This window comes from Barbatula barbatula (assembly GCF_947034865.1).
Source record: "Barbatula barbatula genome assembly, chromosome: 11".
Classification (NCBI taxonomy): Eukaryota; Metazoa; Chordata; class Actinopteri; order Cypriniformes; family Nemacheilidae; genus Barbatula; species Barbatula barbatula.
The window spans coordinates 16,061,593-16,081,767 of NC_136774.1; the positions used below are offsets into that span (position 1 = coordinate 16,061,593).

The 20,175-nt window shown below is 38.4% G+C and overlaps 3 protein-coding genes across 4 annotated transcripts in view; 2 read left to right on the forward strand and 1 right to left on the reverse strand.

The window, feature by feature from the left end:
• Positions 1-13,188, reverse strand: part of mmp9 (matrix metallopeptidase 9) — a 52,034-nt gene extending 38,846 nt beyond the window's left edge. Inside the window, exon 1 of the mRNA XM_079468037.1 lies at positions 12,790-13,188. Within this exon, the coding sequence (XP_079324163.1) occupies positions 12,790-12,865 (76 nt within the window). The 5' untranslated portion in view covers positions 12,866-13,188. The remainder of the gene's footprint in view (positions 1-12,789) is intronic.
• On the forward strand, positions 3,813-10,908 carry adora1b (adenosine A1 receptor b). 2 transcript variants are annotated; one of them, XM_079467483.1, is made up of 3 exons: positions 3,829-4,358; positions 4,478-4,964; positions 8,305-10,908. In XM_079467483.1, exons 2-3 carry the CDS (start codon positions 4,627-4,629, stop codon positions 8,978-8,980), a joined length of 1,014 nt encoding a protein of 337 aa, XP_079323609.1. In that variant the 5' UTR covers positions 3,829-4,358; positions 4,478-4,626; the 3' UTR covers positions 8,981-10,908. The 2 variants fall into 2 exon arrangements, with proteins under 2 accessions (XP_079323608.1, XP_079323609.1); XM_079467482.1 differs by having other exon boundaries at positions 3,813-4,964.
• On the forward strand, positions 12,864-14,991 carry dclre1b (DNA cross-link repair 1B; the record flags this gene model as incomplete). The annotated part of the gene is made up of 4 exons (XM_079468133.1): positions 12,864-12,962; positions 13,125-13,290; positions 13,410-13,592; positions 13,865-14,991. The coding sequence occupies 4 exons, from the start codon at positions 12,864-12,866 to the stop codon at positions 14,989-14,991; spliced, it is 1,575 nt and encodes a 524-aa protein (XP_079324259.1).
• Between the last annotated feature and the right edge of the window lie 5,184 nt (positions 14,992-20,175).

Below are 20,175 nucleotides of genomic sequence, written 5' to 3' on the forward strand. Positions count from 1 at the left end.
GTTCCCAGGCTTTTTCATTCCAGAATTGTTCAACAGAACCAAAACAAATTTTTAAGATTTTTTTCCTACTATGGAAGTCAATGGGGTCCAAGAACTGTTTGGTTATAAGCATTCTTCCAAACAACTTTTTCTGTGTTCATCAGATCAATGAAATGTATTCAGATTTGGAACAACTCGAAGGTGATGGCAGAATTATAATTTTTTGGGTGAACTATCCCTTTAAAAATGTAATTATGGTGGGGAATACATTTTAGTTCTGTCAGCTGGGAATAGTTTTTATTTCCATTGTCATTATATAAGGAAATGTTTAATTGCAATACATAAATAACCGGTAAGATATAAAAACAAAACCTATTGCTAGTCATTGACTTTACATTCAACTCTTCCAACGGTGTGACCCATAAGTGGGTGCCAACTCAGTTTAAAAAGTCCTGTTCTTAGGTATTTTGCAATGGTTACCCCATACAGTGACAAAGTTTTGAGAAAAAACTACAGAACAAAGGTAGACCTACTTTAGAAGGACTTCAAATCCCCTTTGAGGATAAATCTGACAATGCAAGCAAAAGTTTTTTTCTTCTAAACCACATCCAGACACTTTTTATCCAGACACATCCAGACACTTTTACTGCTTCAGCTTAATAGAAGTTCAGCTATCAATTTTTTTATCTATCAGTGGGCTAGCTGTGGGACCATCTGTTGATGTTTCTAGCTTTAAAAATCTCGAAGCGTGATGACAAGCTGCTCTTGCTCTGTGGAGACAAGAGAGAGAGAGAGCTGGCAGCTCTGTTATCCGGGCCAGTGGAGACGGGAGCTGGCAGTTTTTCAAGAGGTCATGCGTCTCACAGAAGCTTCACCTTTAGACGATTATTTAATCACACATTCCAATTATTATTGTCATATGTATATTTATCATATGAGTAGAGCTTGACTAAGTGAGTCACCATTTATAAGGCGGGGCAAACGAGGGATGTTAGTCGTTTCAGAGGGCTTATACTCTTAGAAGTCATAGATTGTCTTAGAAGTGCTAAAGCACTGCATGAATGTGAGGGGTAAATAACACAATTCATGGGAAAAGCGACACAAGAAGTGCTTTGATGGCTCATTAAGGTGTCTACAGAAAATTGTGATGTTTGCAAAAATAATAAATCACAAAATGTATAAAATTCACAAAATATTTCAAGTCTCTTTTGGTACCTTATATGTTATTTTGACCTGTTTTTCCAAGTGCAAAATAATTTGGGTTAACATATTGTTAGTAGTTCACATGAAAACAAAGGATAATTTTACCCAAACACATACCTAAATAGTACGTTTTAAAATCACAAAAACTGTCTCAGAAATGATCTCTTAATTTTTTCCACGGCTGTATATTAGACTATATATTGGTTGCTATTAATTGTTTAAGGTAAATATTGTTTACTATGCCTTTAACCTGTAAATCATGCAATAATGAAATTAAACAAAAAAATATTGTTTCAGAAGTCCATAATATGTCACTGCTATAGTTTGTAAATGTTTATTTGCAAAACTTCCATAGGTTAAGCACAAAATTTAAAGTAGGCGTGAAAATCATTTCTCAAGCATTTTAGAGGCTACATCAGAGTATGTAATCAAAAGCCTTACACTAAACATTACTGTACAACCTTTATGTATTTTTTAAAAACAAGGTAAGACCACCTTGTTTCCCTGGTTACCTATGCAGGTTAAAAAAATATTCTGTTTGTTGCTGTGAAAATGGAGTACATTTTAGAAACCCTTGCCTTGTGCTTGATTGGTAAACCTCTACATCAGATGCTTGGCTTTACACCGCTCATCTGCTTAGCAACAAATGAGTCAATCCATCATAACATGATTGAAAATTTCTTTCAAAGACAAACAGTGCTCGGGTGACAGCCTCATTGTGAATGGTTTGGTGTAAATAGGCTGTTTGTCTGTGGTGTCTAATAGGCCTAAATGAGACCAGTCAGAGTCAATTTAATAATGTCACCTGTGCAAAAGCCCAGATGTTTGCTAAAGGAAACCCAGGCGCATGGACACGACGAGGGGGTCATTAAGGTGAATAAGCAAATACTTCAAAGGGCATAGTGATGTTTTCTAACTGTGGACACAGCAAATGTACCTCAGGGACTGAATGGAAGTGAGAGTCACGGACAGAACTGCACATCTCTGGCAAATCACTACAACACGTCCTCAAAGCTTTGAAAGCTTTGTGTTTTTATTGTGAACACTCAGAGATTTTAGTTATGCATATACATGATAAGGAGATCTCTGCCATTAAAGAATCTACACAAATGACCCTCAGAGGAATGGCCCTGCGGTCACAAAAGTGCTCACCGCATTGGTTTTTCTGAGCTGTATTTCTTTTCAGGGACAACACTTAATCCATTCCTTCTAAGGGCCCAAAACCGCCCTAAGGAGGAGGAGGAATGCTTGTAATGCTGTTCAAGGTGAATTATTTGTGCAAGATATAATAGACATAGCAGACGTAACCCTGCTACATATGCGACTATCCAATTTGTGCGTCATTGTCGGACCTCTCACTCCCTGATGTATGACCTTTTGACTTACAGTAGCCGCAATCCACAAACAGCAGAACTCTTCCAAATAAAATCCTGGTAATCCTACCTGGGAAACATAGTAAACATCATCCCCAAAATCATCTAGGTTTCTTGTTTTTTGATCACTATTATCTTTTTATCATCCCTTGAGTGAGAATCATGCGGTTGTGCTAGCTGGGTTATTGGCATCTCAGTGCCAATTGTAAGCTTTGTAAAAAGCTATATACCATCTGAGCTTTCCTCAGATACAGCTCACAGCATACTGAACCTGCCTCGGATGAAAAGGGCCCCTGCAACTTATTCAGGCGTAAACTATTGTTTCTTGACTCAGCAAATCATTTAATTTATAAAAGAATGGCTGATGAATAATTGGTTGCTGGCTTGCAGCTATGCATTGATCTGACTATTCATACAGTACCCTAGTGCTCGTTCGAGAACTATTAAACCGGCAGAAAATAGACATGAGCCCAAATTTATGGCCATGGACTGATAGGATATAAAATATACCACTTCTTATTTCTAATTTATATTATTTCTTTTTACTTAGTTTATTTAATTCTATATTTTTCTGACACAGTTTCTGTTTTTCAGTATGATAAAATTGATATAGAAGTGCTTACATCAAGAGTGATATTCTATTTATTTTTAAGATTAACGTGGCATCTCTTTCCCCAGAATCGACAGGAAAATTCTCATGGCGGAATTCTGTGAAGTGCATGGACGAATTCACATCCCTTGATGGATCATCTAGAATTTTCACGTATGGAAATGAGACTGTCACTGTGGTCCGGGCAGCTTATTCATGCCATGAATTTCTCTGCTTTATAAATCACTGTGAGCTATACCGGCATCTAATGTAGAGGAAAGCGTGCACTTTGTCTTGCCTGAGCTCACATTCGGTTCTGGAGAGGCTTAAAGCACTGAGCGGTCTTTGTCCGGGGCAGAAGACTTCATTATAAGTCACCTAAAAACAGCATCAAAAGGACACTGCAAAGTGTGATATGCCTTATTATGAGACACTTCCCTTGTGGGTGGTAGAAGGATGCAGAAATGCTTTTAATGGACGCATTTTGTATGTAAATTAATATAGATCTTCAAAGCCATTCGTTTTGTGAAATTATACAGTTTTATTTGACCATATATTTCATATTTTATAGGGTGTGTTTTCATTATTCACTGCCAATCAGACAGTCACCTGCTCCACTCTCATGGGTGCAGTGGTGTCTCATATACAGTGCTCGCTTATATTACGCAAGGACACCGTCTGCCACGCTCATCCCGAACGACATTGAGCCTCTCTACTTGTACTTCACTAATACAACATCGCGAAAAGGAGTTCGGACCCTCAACAATAGAAAAGTAGGAAAGCCTCCGTGCATCCTAAAGGAGTGAGCGAACCCAAGACAGCGCCGCGTGCTTGGGATGGTGGGGTTCGCCCTTTTTCCTCTTATCCAAGGGAAACCGGAACGACCTCTGGGTTTGACATTCTCGGTGACAGAGAATCCACGCGAAGTACGCATTTTGCTCCAAAAAGTGCTTTAAATTGGCAAGTGGGCGAGAATGAGTGAGACAAAGGGCTCTACCCATCGACAGCTATTCTGGGGCACAGAGCTTTCGAGTGTTGGATAGAAACGCTGCGCTCTGGACAATATCGTTCCCATTTCCAGCAAGAAATATGGTGCGCTATTTTATCTATTTCCCTACCGTATGGACATCCAGAGAACTGCCGGAGAGTTGCATTTTGTATTGGATAAATAAGTGGCGCTCGCCTGTTTCGCGCAGGTGGATCTAAACGAAGAGGTACCGTGCAACGCGAAGAGAAAACGCTTAAACTGGGAATTGGATAATTTTGTACTCGATTACTTGTGTGTGTGTGTGTGTGTGTGTGTGTTTGAATCAATCTCGTCTTTTGTAAATAGACACGCGTGGGATACAGCTACTCTTGTGAGGGTCAAACGCGAGGATTTCCCCACTGGACCACCGTTAATGAATTTACTCATCACTTTCACTCGAAAGCGCTTTGTGTCGTGGACAGTCATCATCGTATCGATTCTCGTCGAGCGAAAGAATGCCCGAAGACTCCGCGGCCAAAGCCCTCTACATGGGCATGGAGGTGTTGATCGCCGTGTCTTCTGTCATAGGAAACGTGATGGTGGTTTGGGCGGTCAAAATTAACAGATCTCTGAGAGATACGACGTTTTGTTTCATTGTTTCTCTTGCACTCGCCGACATCGCGGTAGGAGCGCTTGTTATACCCTTGGCGATAACGATAAGTATCGGACTTCAGACTCACTTCTACAGTTGCCTGCTGGTGGCTTGCACTGTGCTGGTTTTGACCCAAAGTTCTATCCTTGCATTGCTCGCAATAGCCATTGACCGATACCTTAGAGTCAAGATCCCAACCAGGTAACGTTATCATTCCCTCTGATGCAAGATTGTTAAGTCCATATTTAATGCATTTGACCTTTTCTAGCACGGTACATTATGTTGACCCACAACATGTAGGCTAAACATTTTTCACAGTCAACCAATCAAAATGCAAGCTCTTTTGACATATTATTCAGCTTTTAGAGTTATTTTTAGAGCAGGAAAAATTATTGGATCACATTGCCTCTATTTGGCCAGAATGCTGGATTTATTGTGGGTACAACCAGACGGAGGTTACCACATGCACATAATATGACTTATGTTGTTCCATTGTGCTTACACCATGTTCAGAGCTTTATATTCAATGCATTGTCATAGGCTTACAATAAGACTAAACTGACACCTGATTCAATTAGCACGTGGGGCTGTTTTGTTGTTGTTCAGTGTTTATGTCACGATCATTCAATACCCTCACAATCGCTGCAGTTCTAGCTATAGTATATCATATTTACAAAAACAGGGTGCAATGAGTTAACCACTGTCCCAGAGAAGACCGTACCATTCGATAAAATCGTACCATTTTAAAAGATGCATTTTTGGTGGAATAAATGACCTTTTCTGGGCTTGAGTGTTAAAATCCCCAATGCATTTCTCTATATCTTTCAATGGATAGTTCACCCAAAAATGAAAATTCTGTCATGAATTACGAATGTTTGTAACCAAATAGTTCTTGGACCCCATGTAGTATGGAAAATGACAATGGTAGTCAAAAGTGCCCGAGAACTTTTTGCTGTACATTCTTCAAATTATCATCTTTTGTGTTCAACAGAACAAAAAAATTAAAAGAATTTCTTCCTGCTGTGGTAGTCAATGGGGTCCAAGCTCTGTTTGGTTACAGGGGTGGGTTCTCTGTGTTCATCAGAGCAAAGACATTAATACAGATTTAGAACAACTCGAAGGTGAGTATATGTTGACAGAATATTTTATTTTGGGGTGGTGATTTGTTCCTTTAAATTATGAAGCAAGGAGAACATTTTGGGTGCATTTTATTTTGTAATCTGACCAGTTTTATTATTGTGACCTATCCCATATGCCGCATAAACATAAACTCCATCCCGACAATCTCAATTAGTTTAGCCTCTTGTAAGGAGGGGTTTATTATGAGCAGACAGCAGTAAAAAGTGGAAGGGAGTGACTCATAGGACACACATTATTTTCAATGAAAGGGGAGGAGATTTGTGGAATCCTTTTAAATTGCTATAGATAGCGATAGAGAAGTCGAAAGTGAGTGTTTATAGAGTTCCTGTCACTGCACAATGGATGAGAATTCTTCAAAAGTATAGCAGGCCATTAAACCGGAATTAAGATTAAGAAAAAGTGGTCAGAGTGAATGACTATATTCAGAGATCACATTTTATCCATTTAAATTTTCTTAAAAGTTTTAATATGTTCCTCCATTCAGTATGCAAAGATAATATGGCAAAATATACAATAGGGTGCAAAATAATATAAATTTATTGTTTAGTGTTTTAATAGATTAGATCAGGGTGGGCAAGCTTTTTACCTCTAGGGCCACATTAAGTTTTCGAATCCATGTTAAGGGTCGCTAATTATTAGCACATCAAATTAAACCTTTTGTTTGTGTATACTATGTATTAGTATAACTACTGTAGGGTATGGACATGCAATTCCATCTACCCTGTGTTTTGTAAACACTTTTATATTGGAAAAAAAAGGCAAAACATTTGTACACTGTCATAAAACACATAATTAGCCATAATATTTTACAGTATACATTATTTTTATTCCTGACATTTTTTCAATGATTACTCTATAATTCAGGGGTGGGAAATTAATCCCAAAGGGCCACATGATAAATGGGACTGTAGTGGAGGGCCGAACCAAAACGCTAAATTTAATTCTGCTCAATACTGAATTAATGGCTTTTAAAATGCAGTAAATATCTAATCTGAACACTTTTATATAAAAAAAAGAAGTACCGCAACCACAAGTACACTTTTATGTATCTCTACCCTTCGCATATTACTGGTTAAATGTGTACATACAAATGTGAAATATACAGTACAATATACAGAAATAAAACATTGTACAATCTTAGTTAAACATTTGGCATTGCAAACAGCTCTCAATGTAATTTATATCCATTGTGAGCCATATTATTTACAATTATTCTGGTTCTCGAATCTGATTGGCTGAGAGCAATGCTATTTCAGCAGTATCACTACGGGAACCATTTCACAGTCTGTATCACTCCACTACTTAGCTAAGTCGGAATCTAGTAAAAGTAAAAGCAGTTTTTTGAAAGTAAAAGCAGTCTCTCTTAGAACATTTGACCGCGAGGACGCTTTTGATAACAGAAATTGTCATGTCATATTGTAAACCAAAGCTAAATTCAATTCAATTTTATTTATATAGCGCTTTTCACAATTTGCATTGTTCCAAAGCAGCTTTACAGGGGAAAATAAGAAAAACGAAAAAAATAAATAAAGGTAAAACACAATACATGGTGTTTATATATCAAGTTAGATTATTCTAGAAAATAATATATAATAAATGTAGTCTCCCGTTGGTTTATCTAGAAGCTCACAAAGCTCATAACACTCGTCCCGCCTCAGTGCAAGGAGTTTCAAAAGACATGAGACGCAAACCCAGCGTTCAACGCAGGGCTTAAACCTGTCTGTCTAATGGATTTTGTTTGTATTATATCAAATTTGAAATTTTTACCAAAATCCTAACTGAAACCAAACGTTATTGAATAACTTTAAAACCACCACGCCGTATGAGATTGCCTGAGATGTGCCCCCCGGGCCGTAGTTTGCCCACCTCTGGATTAGATGCTACTAGAAACACATTGTACATTTCAATGATATAATTAAATAAAATTAGTCGAAATCTGCCAAATTGGCACCAGACGATGTCTACAGGGAAACAGCTAGAGAGAAACTTGAAAGTCTGTCATTTAATCATCTGTACCTTTGTAACGAAATCATCAACAACAAACAGAGAGTTTGAGAGAGTAGGATGAAAGGCATCTCAGAGAAGCGGTGGATCTGTTTGGTGGAGGACAGATTTGAGTGAAGCAATCTCACAGATTATGCCGCTTTGTCACAGATTGGCTCTGATTCAGATTTGACAGCGGGAAAAAAAACACGGAGATGTTTACATTGCAAGATTTGCAAAGGGATCATTATTCTGTTAGTGTTATGTGTGAACATTCAATCAACAGTCAATCCAGACGATTGGTTTGCACAGTAGTAACTTTTAAATTAGGATGTTTTAATACTGTTGCAATTGAATTATTCATAATGCGTACATTTCAGTGAAAATATAGTTCCATACTATTCTTCTTGTCTTGCAGTTACAAGCGTGTTGTCACTCCAAAGCGAGCCAGAATAGCAGTTTTTGTTTGCTGGACGGTGGCCTTCATAGTCGGCTTGACTCCCATGCTGGGCTGGAACAATTTAAGCAACCTGCAAGGTAAAAACGTCTCGCTCGGCCATGACCTCATCACCTGCCAATTCGAGAACGTCATCAGCATGGAGTACATGGTTTACTTCAACTTCTTCGGTTGGGTGCTGCCCCCTCTGCTTTTCATGCTGATCATTTACTCTGAAATCTTCTACATGATCCACAACCAGCTGAATAAGAAGGTGTCCAGCCACAGTGAACCGAACAAGTATTACGACAAGGAACTGAAGCTGGCAAAGTCTCTGGCTTTAGTGCTTTTTCTGTTCGCGGTTAGCTGGCTTCCGCTCCACATTATGAACTGCATCACACTCTTCTGTCCAAAATGTGAGAAGCCCATGTTCCTCATTTACATTGCCATTCTGCTCACGCACGGTAACTCCGCCGTCAACCCCATCGTTTATGCTTTCCGCATCAAGAAGTTCCGCACGGCATTCCAGAGGATTTGGAAGCAGTACTTCTGCTGTAAGGATGCCCTGCCTCCTGAGAGCTATCCGAGCGAGAGACTGGATAACAACCACTACATCGCCACCGCTCCTCCTGAACTTAATTTGGAACATAACGTCTGACCGACTTCCCAGCATTCTCGAGGAGGCCATATGGGTTCTGCTGGCTGGATCTCCAGTGCTGTCAAGACCTGGTTTGTTTGTTTGTTTTGAATGAGATTTCGCAACTGACAGTGTGGTTGAGATTTATCCCTTTATTGGAATTATGGGATTTATTAGGGAATTAAGACTACAAAGGGCCAGAGAAGTGGGTTTAGATCCCTTCGAAGAGAATATTCAAGAAGGGAACCTACAGGAAATCTAGCTTTATAAATCAGCCTTGAAAAAACATTTCAGGAACAACAGATTTGACAATACTACACAGTCGACTAATACAAATGTTTAACTTTTGCACAAATGAGTTAACCAACATGGTGTGATGTTATCTCTATTTTAAAACATCACAAATGACATGGATAATACGGAAAGATCACCAGAAATCACTAGTTTTCTTTAAATGAACTGTATGCGGTAAAGTACAGAAATGACAGCACACTCTCAGGTTCTTAGACATTCTGCTTGCATTTTGAACCATTGTCCACAATTCCAGGAAGAGGATGTCAATGAGAAGAATGAGGTGGTATATACGTTTTAAATGTATTGCATTCTCTTCTTGTTTTATGGGGTGTCTTGGCACAGGTTATTGTGGTGAAAAAACATATACTTCAGAAACTGGATTTTACTCAGTCGCAGTGAGGTTCTTTAGCCTTTTAGCAAAACTGTGTGCGTACAGTGTGTGAGCGATTGAATGCATGTCGCAGAATGACTGAACCTGTCCTATTTATCTTTTTATATGTGGTGAAAAGAAACCAAGTAATGTATTAAATCCTGTACTATTTGAAAGTTTTCAGGGTTCAAAAATTATCAATGATCATTGTTAAACCATACAGTATTATGGTAATTTTGGGTATTTACGCATACACGCAAAAGACTGGCATGGGTATGTTACACTACTACTAATTCACACTAAAATTCATAAATTTAAAACCTTCCATTATTTGGTTTCAAACCCATGTCCATTTCTTGTAAGAAAAAGAAGAATCTTTTAAGGAAGAATGTAGGCAATGCTCTTTTTATCCTGTGAAAGTGTACAGGGACCAGCAGCTGTCCACCTCTCTAAAGGGCCAATGTGTAATGTTTGGAGCCTCTATTGAAAAAAATGCAATATAACATACACAACGATGTCTTCAGACCGTACACACTGAAGCGTTATATTTTTATCTCCTTAGAATGAGTAACTTCTATTTACATACACCACGGGTCCCACTGCATGGAATCCGCCATGTTGTTTGTACGGTAGCCCCAATCAGACAAACTGCCCTACAAGAGAGCATTTCTTAAATATGTTAAATCATTTGGGAAATAAGCGAAAACATGATGACATCTTAGTGCTATTTCAGCCTCTATAATGCTTCGAAAGGGAAGGGTGGAGTGAGCCATTCACAACCTCACCACTAGATGCAGCAAAATTTCATACAATGGACCTTTAAGTTGGAAATAATATGATGGTAAGTAAATAATGACATATTTTTGGGGGGTGATAATCTTTTAAAAATGAAGTGTAATGAGTTCTTAGAAATTTTCCTTGAAAAGTATAAACGCCAGCGATTTGTGGCACTATCAAAGCATTTAGTTTGTCTGACCGACGGCAGATGTTCGGGATGTTTTAAAGCAGGTAAAAGTCATTTTTTTGCAATTCTGCTTGATGACTCAAGTGATGCATAAAACATTACACACTTCAGCTTTACCATCTGTCTGTCACAACTGATCTCACATGTGGATGTTCTACCTGTACCTAATGGCATCGAAACCGAACATGTATTTAATCTGTACATAACAATGTAATGCACTATATGAATACAGTATGTTCATAATTGTTAAACAAACAGTTGTGGAATTACAATCATTTGTACATGAAGGATTTCTGAGTAAATGGGATTAATGGGCTAATTAAATCTGCCTCCTTGTTTTTACCTTATTCCAGCAATGGCAATGATATCAGATCGGAAACATCTACGAGAGATGACAAACAGGAAATATCACTTTGCGATCAATGGAAAATTGATCTCCTCTTCATCATCATTATTTCAGCTAATCAGAGTGTCAATACATTTTCAGTAACATGTATGCATTTGACATGCACTTTTATTTAAAGCGACTTAAAATGCAATCACCTTATACATTTTATTAGCATGTACAGGTATGTTGCCTGGGAATCAAGCTCACACCTTTTGCAATCCTATGCAATGGTCTGTCAGTTGAGCTACAGGAGCACCAAACAGATGGAAATGCATGCTTGGCATTTCAAAGACTAATCTCTTTATATATGTGTGTTCTGCTCTGAATCACATTTCTTTGTTTTATTTGTTGTACATATCATTAAGTGTAAAAAGTGTAAAAAAGGTCTGTAGTAGGTGAGAAGTTTTAGACACACCTTGGGCAAAGTTCTCCTTATGGTAAGTGCTCAAATGTGTTTCCTGTGTGCTTAGGAGCAACCCTTTACAGAAAAACAGTATACTGCCAAATACTACCAAATTCTAATATATTAGGCTCAAACATAAGGTTTAAAAATGATAGTATGTTATATGTGAACAGGCCCTTTGCTTCCAATACAAGATTTGTATAAACCGGCTGCGTTTATTTCCAGCAAAAATATTAAAGTTCTCATTAGGGTGAACGTGTTGTTATATTGACCTCTAGTGGACTCGGCAGCGTGCACTCGAAAGTTATTAAAGGAAAGCATTCTAGTTATGTAACTAAGATTTTGGACATTATCACGGAGCTAAACACGAAACAAAGCTTGCCGTAAATAGTTGCAGAATTTTGCCAGGTGTAAACGAACAATAGGTTTAAAACGTTAAAACTAACTTTCCTCTTAGTATTAAATATCAATTTTTAAAATAATAGAAATATTAAATTATGATCTACAATTATATATATTATATGTATTTAAGGAATAAAATCAGCAAAATTAAAATATGTTAATATAAATCTATATTTCAATGTTACTAAAACTACAGTGAAGCTGCAAAACTATGACAACAGTGACACCCCATGGTTGAATTTCAATAAAGAAAAATACATTTGGTACTTTGTGAATTTTTCTTATAAATTCTTGTCTCTGTGAGGCACAAACTGTGTTTGTGAAAGAAAGAAAGAAAGAAATGCAAAATACATTTAAATCAATTATATTTGTGACATTTAGTGGTAAATCCTGCAAGATTACGTGACGTCGTAAACTTGTGACGTCGGGGAGCCCGTGCGCAATATGGAGGCGTGGCCAGCAGCTGTGCATTTTGGCGCACAATACAGAAACAAATAGCAATGCTTGAAACAACCCGCTTAAAAATAACTTTGAACAAACACGCCAGTATCTTCCGAAATCTCACGTCTGGGTTCAGCAAGCCAACCATCTGCACAAATATACGGCATTTTAACCTGCATAGCTAGCTTAGCCTGCTAACACATTTGGATGAACACTATTTTGCAAGCCGTTGCCGTTGCATGCCTGTCATTCGGTGCCTTCGTAGGTTTGATCGCTGCTGTTGACATATCGCTACTTGCAATGGAGGGAGATCTAAACAGTTAATTGCTAGCGCTGCTCGCGAATGCTGGTGCCAGTTTTATTGTTACATCAAACAGTTTAACATTACAAACCTTTCACAGTAAGTGCACGGGAAACGACTGTTTGGGGTCTCTTTATCGTAAACGTTCCACTTTGTCGAACATAAACAAATCTCGTGGGGCGAAATAAAGCCATTGTGGACATTAGTTTGGAAATAAGTAATAACTGAGCGTCAAACAGCAACATAAAATGAATGGAAAACTCATACCGAACACTCCCATAGCCGTTGACTTTTGGCAGCTCCGTAAGTGCCATGGTGTCCGTCTGTTTTTCCTATCCCACATGCACGCGGATCACATCTCTGGCCTGTCGTCCACGTGGAGTTACAGACCCATCTACTGCTCACCCCTTACTGCAAAGCTACTCAAACTTAAACTGCAGGTGAGTTTTCTCTCTTTACCCCCTTGGTAACAAGGTATGCATCGGTAAAAACACCGATGCAAAAATGCAGCGTTGAATATCCTCTACAAGTGCGTGATTTAATATCATGCACATCAATCTGTGCATAAACTGCACTTAAAATTGTATTCTCCTGATCCACAGGTGAAAGAGAAATGGATTCGTCCTTTGGAGGTTGGGGAAGCCCACATGCTGCTGTTAGATGATCTCGGGAAAGAACGAATGACTGTTACTCTAATAGATGCCAACCACTGTCCTGGGGCAGTTATGTTTCTGTTCCAGGGATACTTCGGCACTATTCTCTACACCGGTGTGTGATGGATATGTTCATCTTTATCTTTAACTGATAGATGACATATGCTAAACTATCACATTTCATATGTTTATTGTGTTAATGTCAAATTTACCTTGGTTTCATATTCAATTCAGGTGACTTTCGTTATACTCCATCCATGTTACGTGAGGAGTGTCTGAGGAACAACATCACTATTGATGTGCTGTATCTAGACAACACAAACTGTGACCCCACTCGAGCTGTCCCGTCTCGCAACCACGCCATTCAGCAAATTAAAGAGATCATCAGAGCTCATCCTGGGTACACCATTGTTATTGGTGAGACTTTCATGCTTTAACTTAATTTAAAGATAATTTATAAATAATTTGATTCATAAAGTGGCTACTAAAAGTGTCACCACACATAAAATTTATTTATTTCATTGTATTAGATTACAAAGTATTAAACTAGTTTGAAAACCTTATATAATTAGCTTTTCATTGGTTTTTTTAATGAATTCTTTTTGAGCCTCTTGCAATACATTTAGTGTGTTTTAAAAGTAGTGTAATGTTATAATGATAGTCATAAGTCTTTTATCTGAACTCTGCAGGACTTTACTCTCTGGGTAAAGAGTCTCTCCTTGTGAAGCTGGCTATGGAGTTTAAAACATGGGTGGAGGTGGATGTGGAGCGTTTGGAAACCCTGCGAGTTCTGGAACTCCCTGACGTTTTTACCACTGAGCGTGGCGCGGGCCGCATTCGTGTAGTGAACCAGTCTGAGATCTACGCCTCCAACCTGCTGGCGTGGAATAAGGAGCATCCCACCATAGCTATACTGCCCACTAGCCGCCCCATGGTCTCCTCCCACCCTAATGTCCATGTGGTGCCTTACTCTGACCATTCCTCCTACCAGGAGCTGGAGGACTTTGTATCCGCACTGCATCCTGTCTCCCTTGTGCCTATCGTGGGGAACTGCTTGCCATACTTCTCCTCCCATCTGAGCCCCCGTAAGAAGCGCAAAGCAGTGATCATCCCAGAATCAGTCCAACGTTGCATGATGAATGAGACTAACATTCAGGCCTCCGTAAACAGCAGATCAAACATGTTTCAACGAACCTCTCGCCCAAGGGGGGTGGTGTTTGATTCTCCAGGGTCAAAAACAAGCCACCTTGCGTGCGATGGACAATCAGATCATGCAGATGCTGACACAAACTCTGAGATGGACGAAGACACTGACTGCATCCTTGTAGATATGAGCCCTGACTCGTTGAGTCGAGAGAGCGGCCACCAGAGCAAACGTCTGAAACTCGTCCGGGTCACATCAGAAGATGATGTCACGATTGGCAGCAGCCTTCCTCCAGATGACAATGAATCTGTTAATTCCCTTAAACAAGCAAGATCAACTGATTCCAACTGCACGTACGAACGTGAGCGTGAGTGCATGCCTTCTTCAAAGAAGAGCCCTCAAACGGGCAGCACCAATTCTAGAGAGACATGTTTTTCTATGGACAGTATCAGGATCCACGACCGAGCCTGTGTTGCTGCCGAGGCCCCCTTGACCACCCTTACACTGGAGAGAGAGCATATTGAGCGGTGGCTCATAAGTAACTTCACAGCACCTGCTGAGGAACTCAAGGGTGAGCAGGTGTTGCATGGCCTGGATGAGTTTCGACTCACTCCAGTCGATCGTCCTAAACAAGTAGGCAATCCCCTGGAAGAACCAAAAAATATGCCTTGATAGACATTTTGGGGATTAAACAAGCACTTTTATGCAGGTATACATGTAAACAAGCTGAAACACTTCAGATTTTCCTTAAAGATTTAAACCTGTAATTTCATCATGTAGTATTTTATTAATAAACATTTATATATTAACAGTATTGTTCACCCAAAAATATTCTTAATTTACTCACCCTCAAATCGTTCCAAATCTGTATAAATGTCTTTGTTCTAATAAACACAGAGAAATATTTGGAAGAATGCTTGTAACCATATACTGTTCTTGGACCCCATAGACTACCATAGTAGGAATAATGTCTAAATGTATTTGTTCTGTTGAACACAAAAGAAGATATTTAGAAACATGTAGGAAAGTAAACATTGCTGTGGAACTTTTCCAACGCTATAATTTTTCCTACTTTGGTAGTCAATGGTGGCCAAGAACTGTTACAAGCATTCTTCCAAATATCTATTGTTCATCAAAACAAATACATTTATGCCGATTTAGAAATATACTGGGGAGTGAGTAAATTATGACAGATTTTTGGGGGGGTCTCTTTAATGCAGAATGATTGCTATGTGAAAATAATGTCTGTGGTAATTAAATAACCAATTATCTTCTGATTATTAAACAAATAGTTGAAAAGTAGTTGTTCTTATTCACTAATTCAGACTGTAAAGTTGCGGTTTAACCAGAAGGTGGCAGAATAGTTCAATACTAAAGACTGCAAACTTTTATCCTAAACGCAACATTAAGTAGGAAATGAGTCTGCATTAATCTTCTTGATTTTACAACTGCATGTGTATCCTTGCTTTCCTACAAAATTACTGATTGTGACAGCACAAACGGTTTTTATACATTTTACATCAAGATTCGAAATTACATTTCACTTAAAAAGCAATATCAGAATGCGGGAATTTAGCCTCCCAAGGCAAAACATTTAGACCTCTGAGAGTGTGATTGGATTAGTGAGAATAAGATTAGCATTCCCCTTCATCTCGGTATGTCATGCCTCACAGATGAGTGAAAAATTCCTTCAACTGGTTACACACCCAACAACCCCTTTGGAGAAGGATATAAATGTATAACCTGTATTTCCATACAATAGAAGTGAATAGGGAATGTTTTTTTACCAACATTCTTCAACATATCTTTTGTGTTTTGCAAAAGAAAAAATGATTAAAAAAACAAGAAGTTTTTTTCAGGGTGAACTATCCCTTTAAGATCACTGATCCAAGTAAAACATTTGAAGGCAAAAGTCTATCAAAGATATCAGAGCCTTAAAATTTTATATTCACTAGGATGTGTTCATGCCTTTAATACATATTTGCATAGACTGAGTAGATCAAATGCTTCTATTTTCCTTTGTATACATGTATTGGGGGGTTGTGGGCAAACGATTGAAAACCAAGCCCAGCTGTCCTATATCTGTTCTAGTGGAGTGATGTTTAATTCACCTCTGGTGTCTGCATGGGCTTACTCTCCTCATTAAGAATAAATGGTCAGAGTGTCAGGGGGACTCTTTGCGTTTCAGACGAGGCCAAGCCCACTTTAATGCTCTTCAGATCTAGCTGATCCTGCATAGACATCTTTGTATCAGTCTCGATCCGTTGAAATAATGACAAACTGCTGGCTCAAGCACCTCAGGGAAGCAAGAAACGACGGCCTGTGAGAGAGAATACGTTTTCATTTGCAAGTGAATCAATTCCTCTGTGTTATCAGTGAATGGTCAAGCATCAGACTCTGTAATAATAGCATTGAAAATCTACATCATATACAGTTTTGGTTGCCAAAGAGTATGTGGACATCCGTTTCTAATTGCTAAACTGCACAAAATCAAGCATACAACCATGCAATCTTAATTTCTAGAAAACCTTAAACCTTTTTGAGAACAGGAACCCTTGAGCGTATTGAACATCTTTGGATTCATTTGGAACGCCTCATGGGTTCAACTCCAAGAACAACCACCTTAAATAAAATACAAATATGCAAAATAATTTGGATATAAGGAAAAGTGAATGTTAACAAAATCTGACGTTTACCATTGTTATCTGATGCTGACCTCAGTCTGAAATCATTATAAACACTGGGTTGTGTAGTAAAATATCTTATTTCTGGTTTTGATAACTGGAGTCGAGCGCACATGTTAGATACAACCGAGCTTGCTCGCAGCTTGTTTTCATTAATCTTCATCTTTTTTATTACAGACTCACTCAGCACCGGGCATTCTACACTCACACCAATGTAACTTCCTGACCTCGAGTTCATTAACCTTGGAAGCAGTGCTTCCGGAAACACCCACCTCACTCCCTCATAAAAATGCCTTGTGTATTGTAGAAGTCCATAGGATGAGAAAAAGATAAATAGAAATAAACGATGCATTTGCTCATGGTCTAGCAGGACAGATCTGATACCTTCCTTGCACACCCTATTTAGTTCATGTTAGAGGCTGCTGGTTGAGTCAAATGGGGGAAAGTATTATACTGAAACAAATGTAAAAAAAAAAAAGAAATCTTTGTTGTAATGTCACTGAACCATCCAGGTCTATTTGACCTGCACATTTAAAATGTCATTGTTTCATTTCAGCTAAAATATTTGGAATAATGACTGACGAAATAACATTTCGGGGGGATTCATTTCTTTAAGCAATACTGAGGCACAGATTCCACATGAAATAAAAACTGGCATATTTTCATTGAGGGTAGATCACGTTACACCTTGCAAGAGACTTTGATGCAGTGTTTGCTTCTTTTTCTTGAATACTGTCTAGAGCTAAAAAGGGATATGAGCTACTACATAATTATCAGTTCTGTTTCTTATCTTCAGAACTGTAACCTACATATTTTTAGCAACGTTGTCTTGCACCAGTTTTCTGGGCTTAGAGTCTAATGCACTACCTACTTAGAAACAAACCATATGTGAGAATGTGTGATGTATAAATCGAAGGCTAAACACAATTCTAAGGGTACATCTGCATCTTAATTCACACAATTAATTCTGAGCTCCGAGTACACCTGCAGTTAGAAATGTTGTTATATGTAATGCAGTTCTTTTTTTCTCAGTGTACTGTTTGAATGAGAGCATTTCTCTTCCTGAAATAGGGCATCTTTTCACAGTGACTTTTACAGGGAAGTGTGAGCCAAGCCGGGAGCTGGGAATTTACATTAGGCACGGAGCTGTCTAGCGGTCTCTGTTCCCACTGCAAAGCCTTTGATGGGGTTTCCTTATACAAGTACAGTATACAGCAAGAGACAAGTCGGTATTGATTACAAACAAGGGGAAATAAGTCATGTGTATGTACTCCACACACTATACTGTTTTTATACTGTTTAACACCATCCAACACAGACAACTTTGTTTGAAAACTACACCTACAAACAATGATATAATTAAAGCATATTTTGGTCTAGCCTGGCACAATTCAGATAAATTAGCTGTATGTTTGGGCGTTTGTTTAATTCTACTATGTGTAAAAAGAACACGTTTTGAAAAGCTTCTCAAACTCAGAAAACGAAACAAATTTAACTGCTCGCTGCACTTGCAAATTAATGTTGCTTTGCTCAAATAGGCCTCAAATTAACACAAATTAGATATAATGCTCTGCATGGTTTCTTGGTTATGTAATATTGTTCCGTTTCACCTCTTTTTTGATTTGCCATCTGAATACAATGCCAAGGGTGTTGTTATCTATGTAATAAGAGAAATATATATAGCTTTAAATGATTAATACCACTTAGGAAAGAGTGATGTTGTATAGATTATCAGCACCCGTGATATGGCCACATCACAGCGGTGTTGATATTTAATATGACAACATTATTATTAAGAGTGATGTTAATTTTAAACAGCAATTCTACAAGAGGCTAACATTGAGCAACTTACATTTCTCCTATTTTTGCCCTTCCAACCACAAAAGCCCCAACAGTAGTCATTGTACTTCTCAGTTACACTGAAATGTGTCTCTATATTAACTTCAGATGTCCCAGTTTTTGTGTGACATCTTTGAAAATAGTTTCTCTATAGTTTCTCTATTTTGGGCCCATGCTTTTCATGTGAGTGACTTCTTGTAGTGTTTTTAAAAGCCAAGCTGCATGGCTTACGGCATGTTGACAGAGAGCATTAACGTTTTCAGGACATTGATGACCTCAGACGGACCTGTCTTCCCTTCAGTCGAATCTCTCACATGGGTCGTGTCTGTGCAGTGATAGAGACTGACAGTAGATGAATGTGTGATAACTTCAAATAGTATCAATCAAGTAAAGGCCTTTCAGAGTATAGAGAGTGCATGTGTTCATGTATTTACATCTGTTTTAAATCTGTTTCCTTGAGAACGTGATGTGACGACCCGGTCTGGGTTTGGTATATACATATATATATATATATAACAATTTATTTTATATTTAATTATATTACTTTATTATTGTATATTAATTGTATTACATTAAATGAAATTGATTCTTTAGGTCTACCGGAAGTTATGCTCTGGCCACACAACATTTGTTTATGTATTTACCGCTGAAACTGTCTATATTCAGACACATACATTACAGACAATGAAACTTCAGTGTCAGCAAGCAAGTAAACTAGCTAATGACATTTATAGTTACTTTTGCTGTTTGAAGAGAGAAAACTATACACCCATGTACATCAGCTAAACGTTTAAATGGAGAGAGAATAGAGCGACTAATCACTCAGAATGAATGTGACAAGCCCTAAGGACGTACAGTGAATAGACTTATGTAAATGCACACCTGTCTCTGGAGGGGCCAACAAAGCCATCTAATACGAATTAATGAGAAAATCTCTCTCCTCTCCCATTATAGCATCGGTTTGTAGCAGACTGTTACAGTTTGTAACCGATGAATTAACCATGAGAAAGATTGTCGTGCACTGAAAAATAATCGCACTCCAATCGTCTCAAAAAATGTCGTCATTGTTTTATTCATTGTCATTTTTAAGGCAATCCATTACAAATTTCACACACCACGGGAATGACAACAGCAATGTTCTCTGTTTGGACTGGAAATAGCTCACCATGCAAATCAACTGAGATAAGAAGGGAAATAAGATGGGAAAAAGGAGAGAAGCATATAGAAAAACCAGCAAGATGCGTCATGCTCTGTATTGAGGTTAGAATGAGATAAGCAGCGAAGGTTTAACACAGAGCAACAGGCCATAAGGACAAAAGACAGTTCAGCAAAA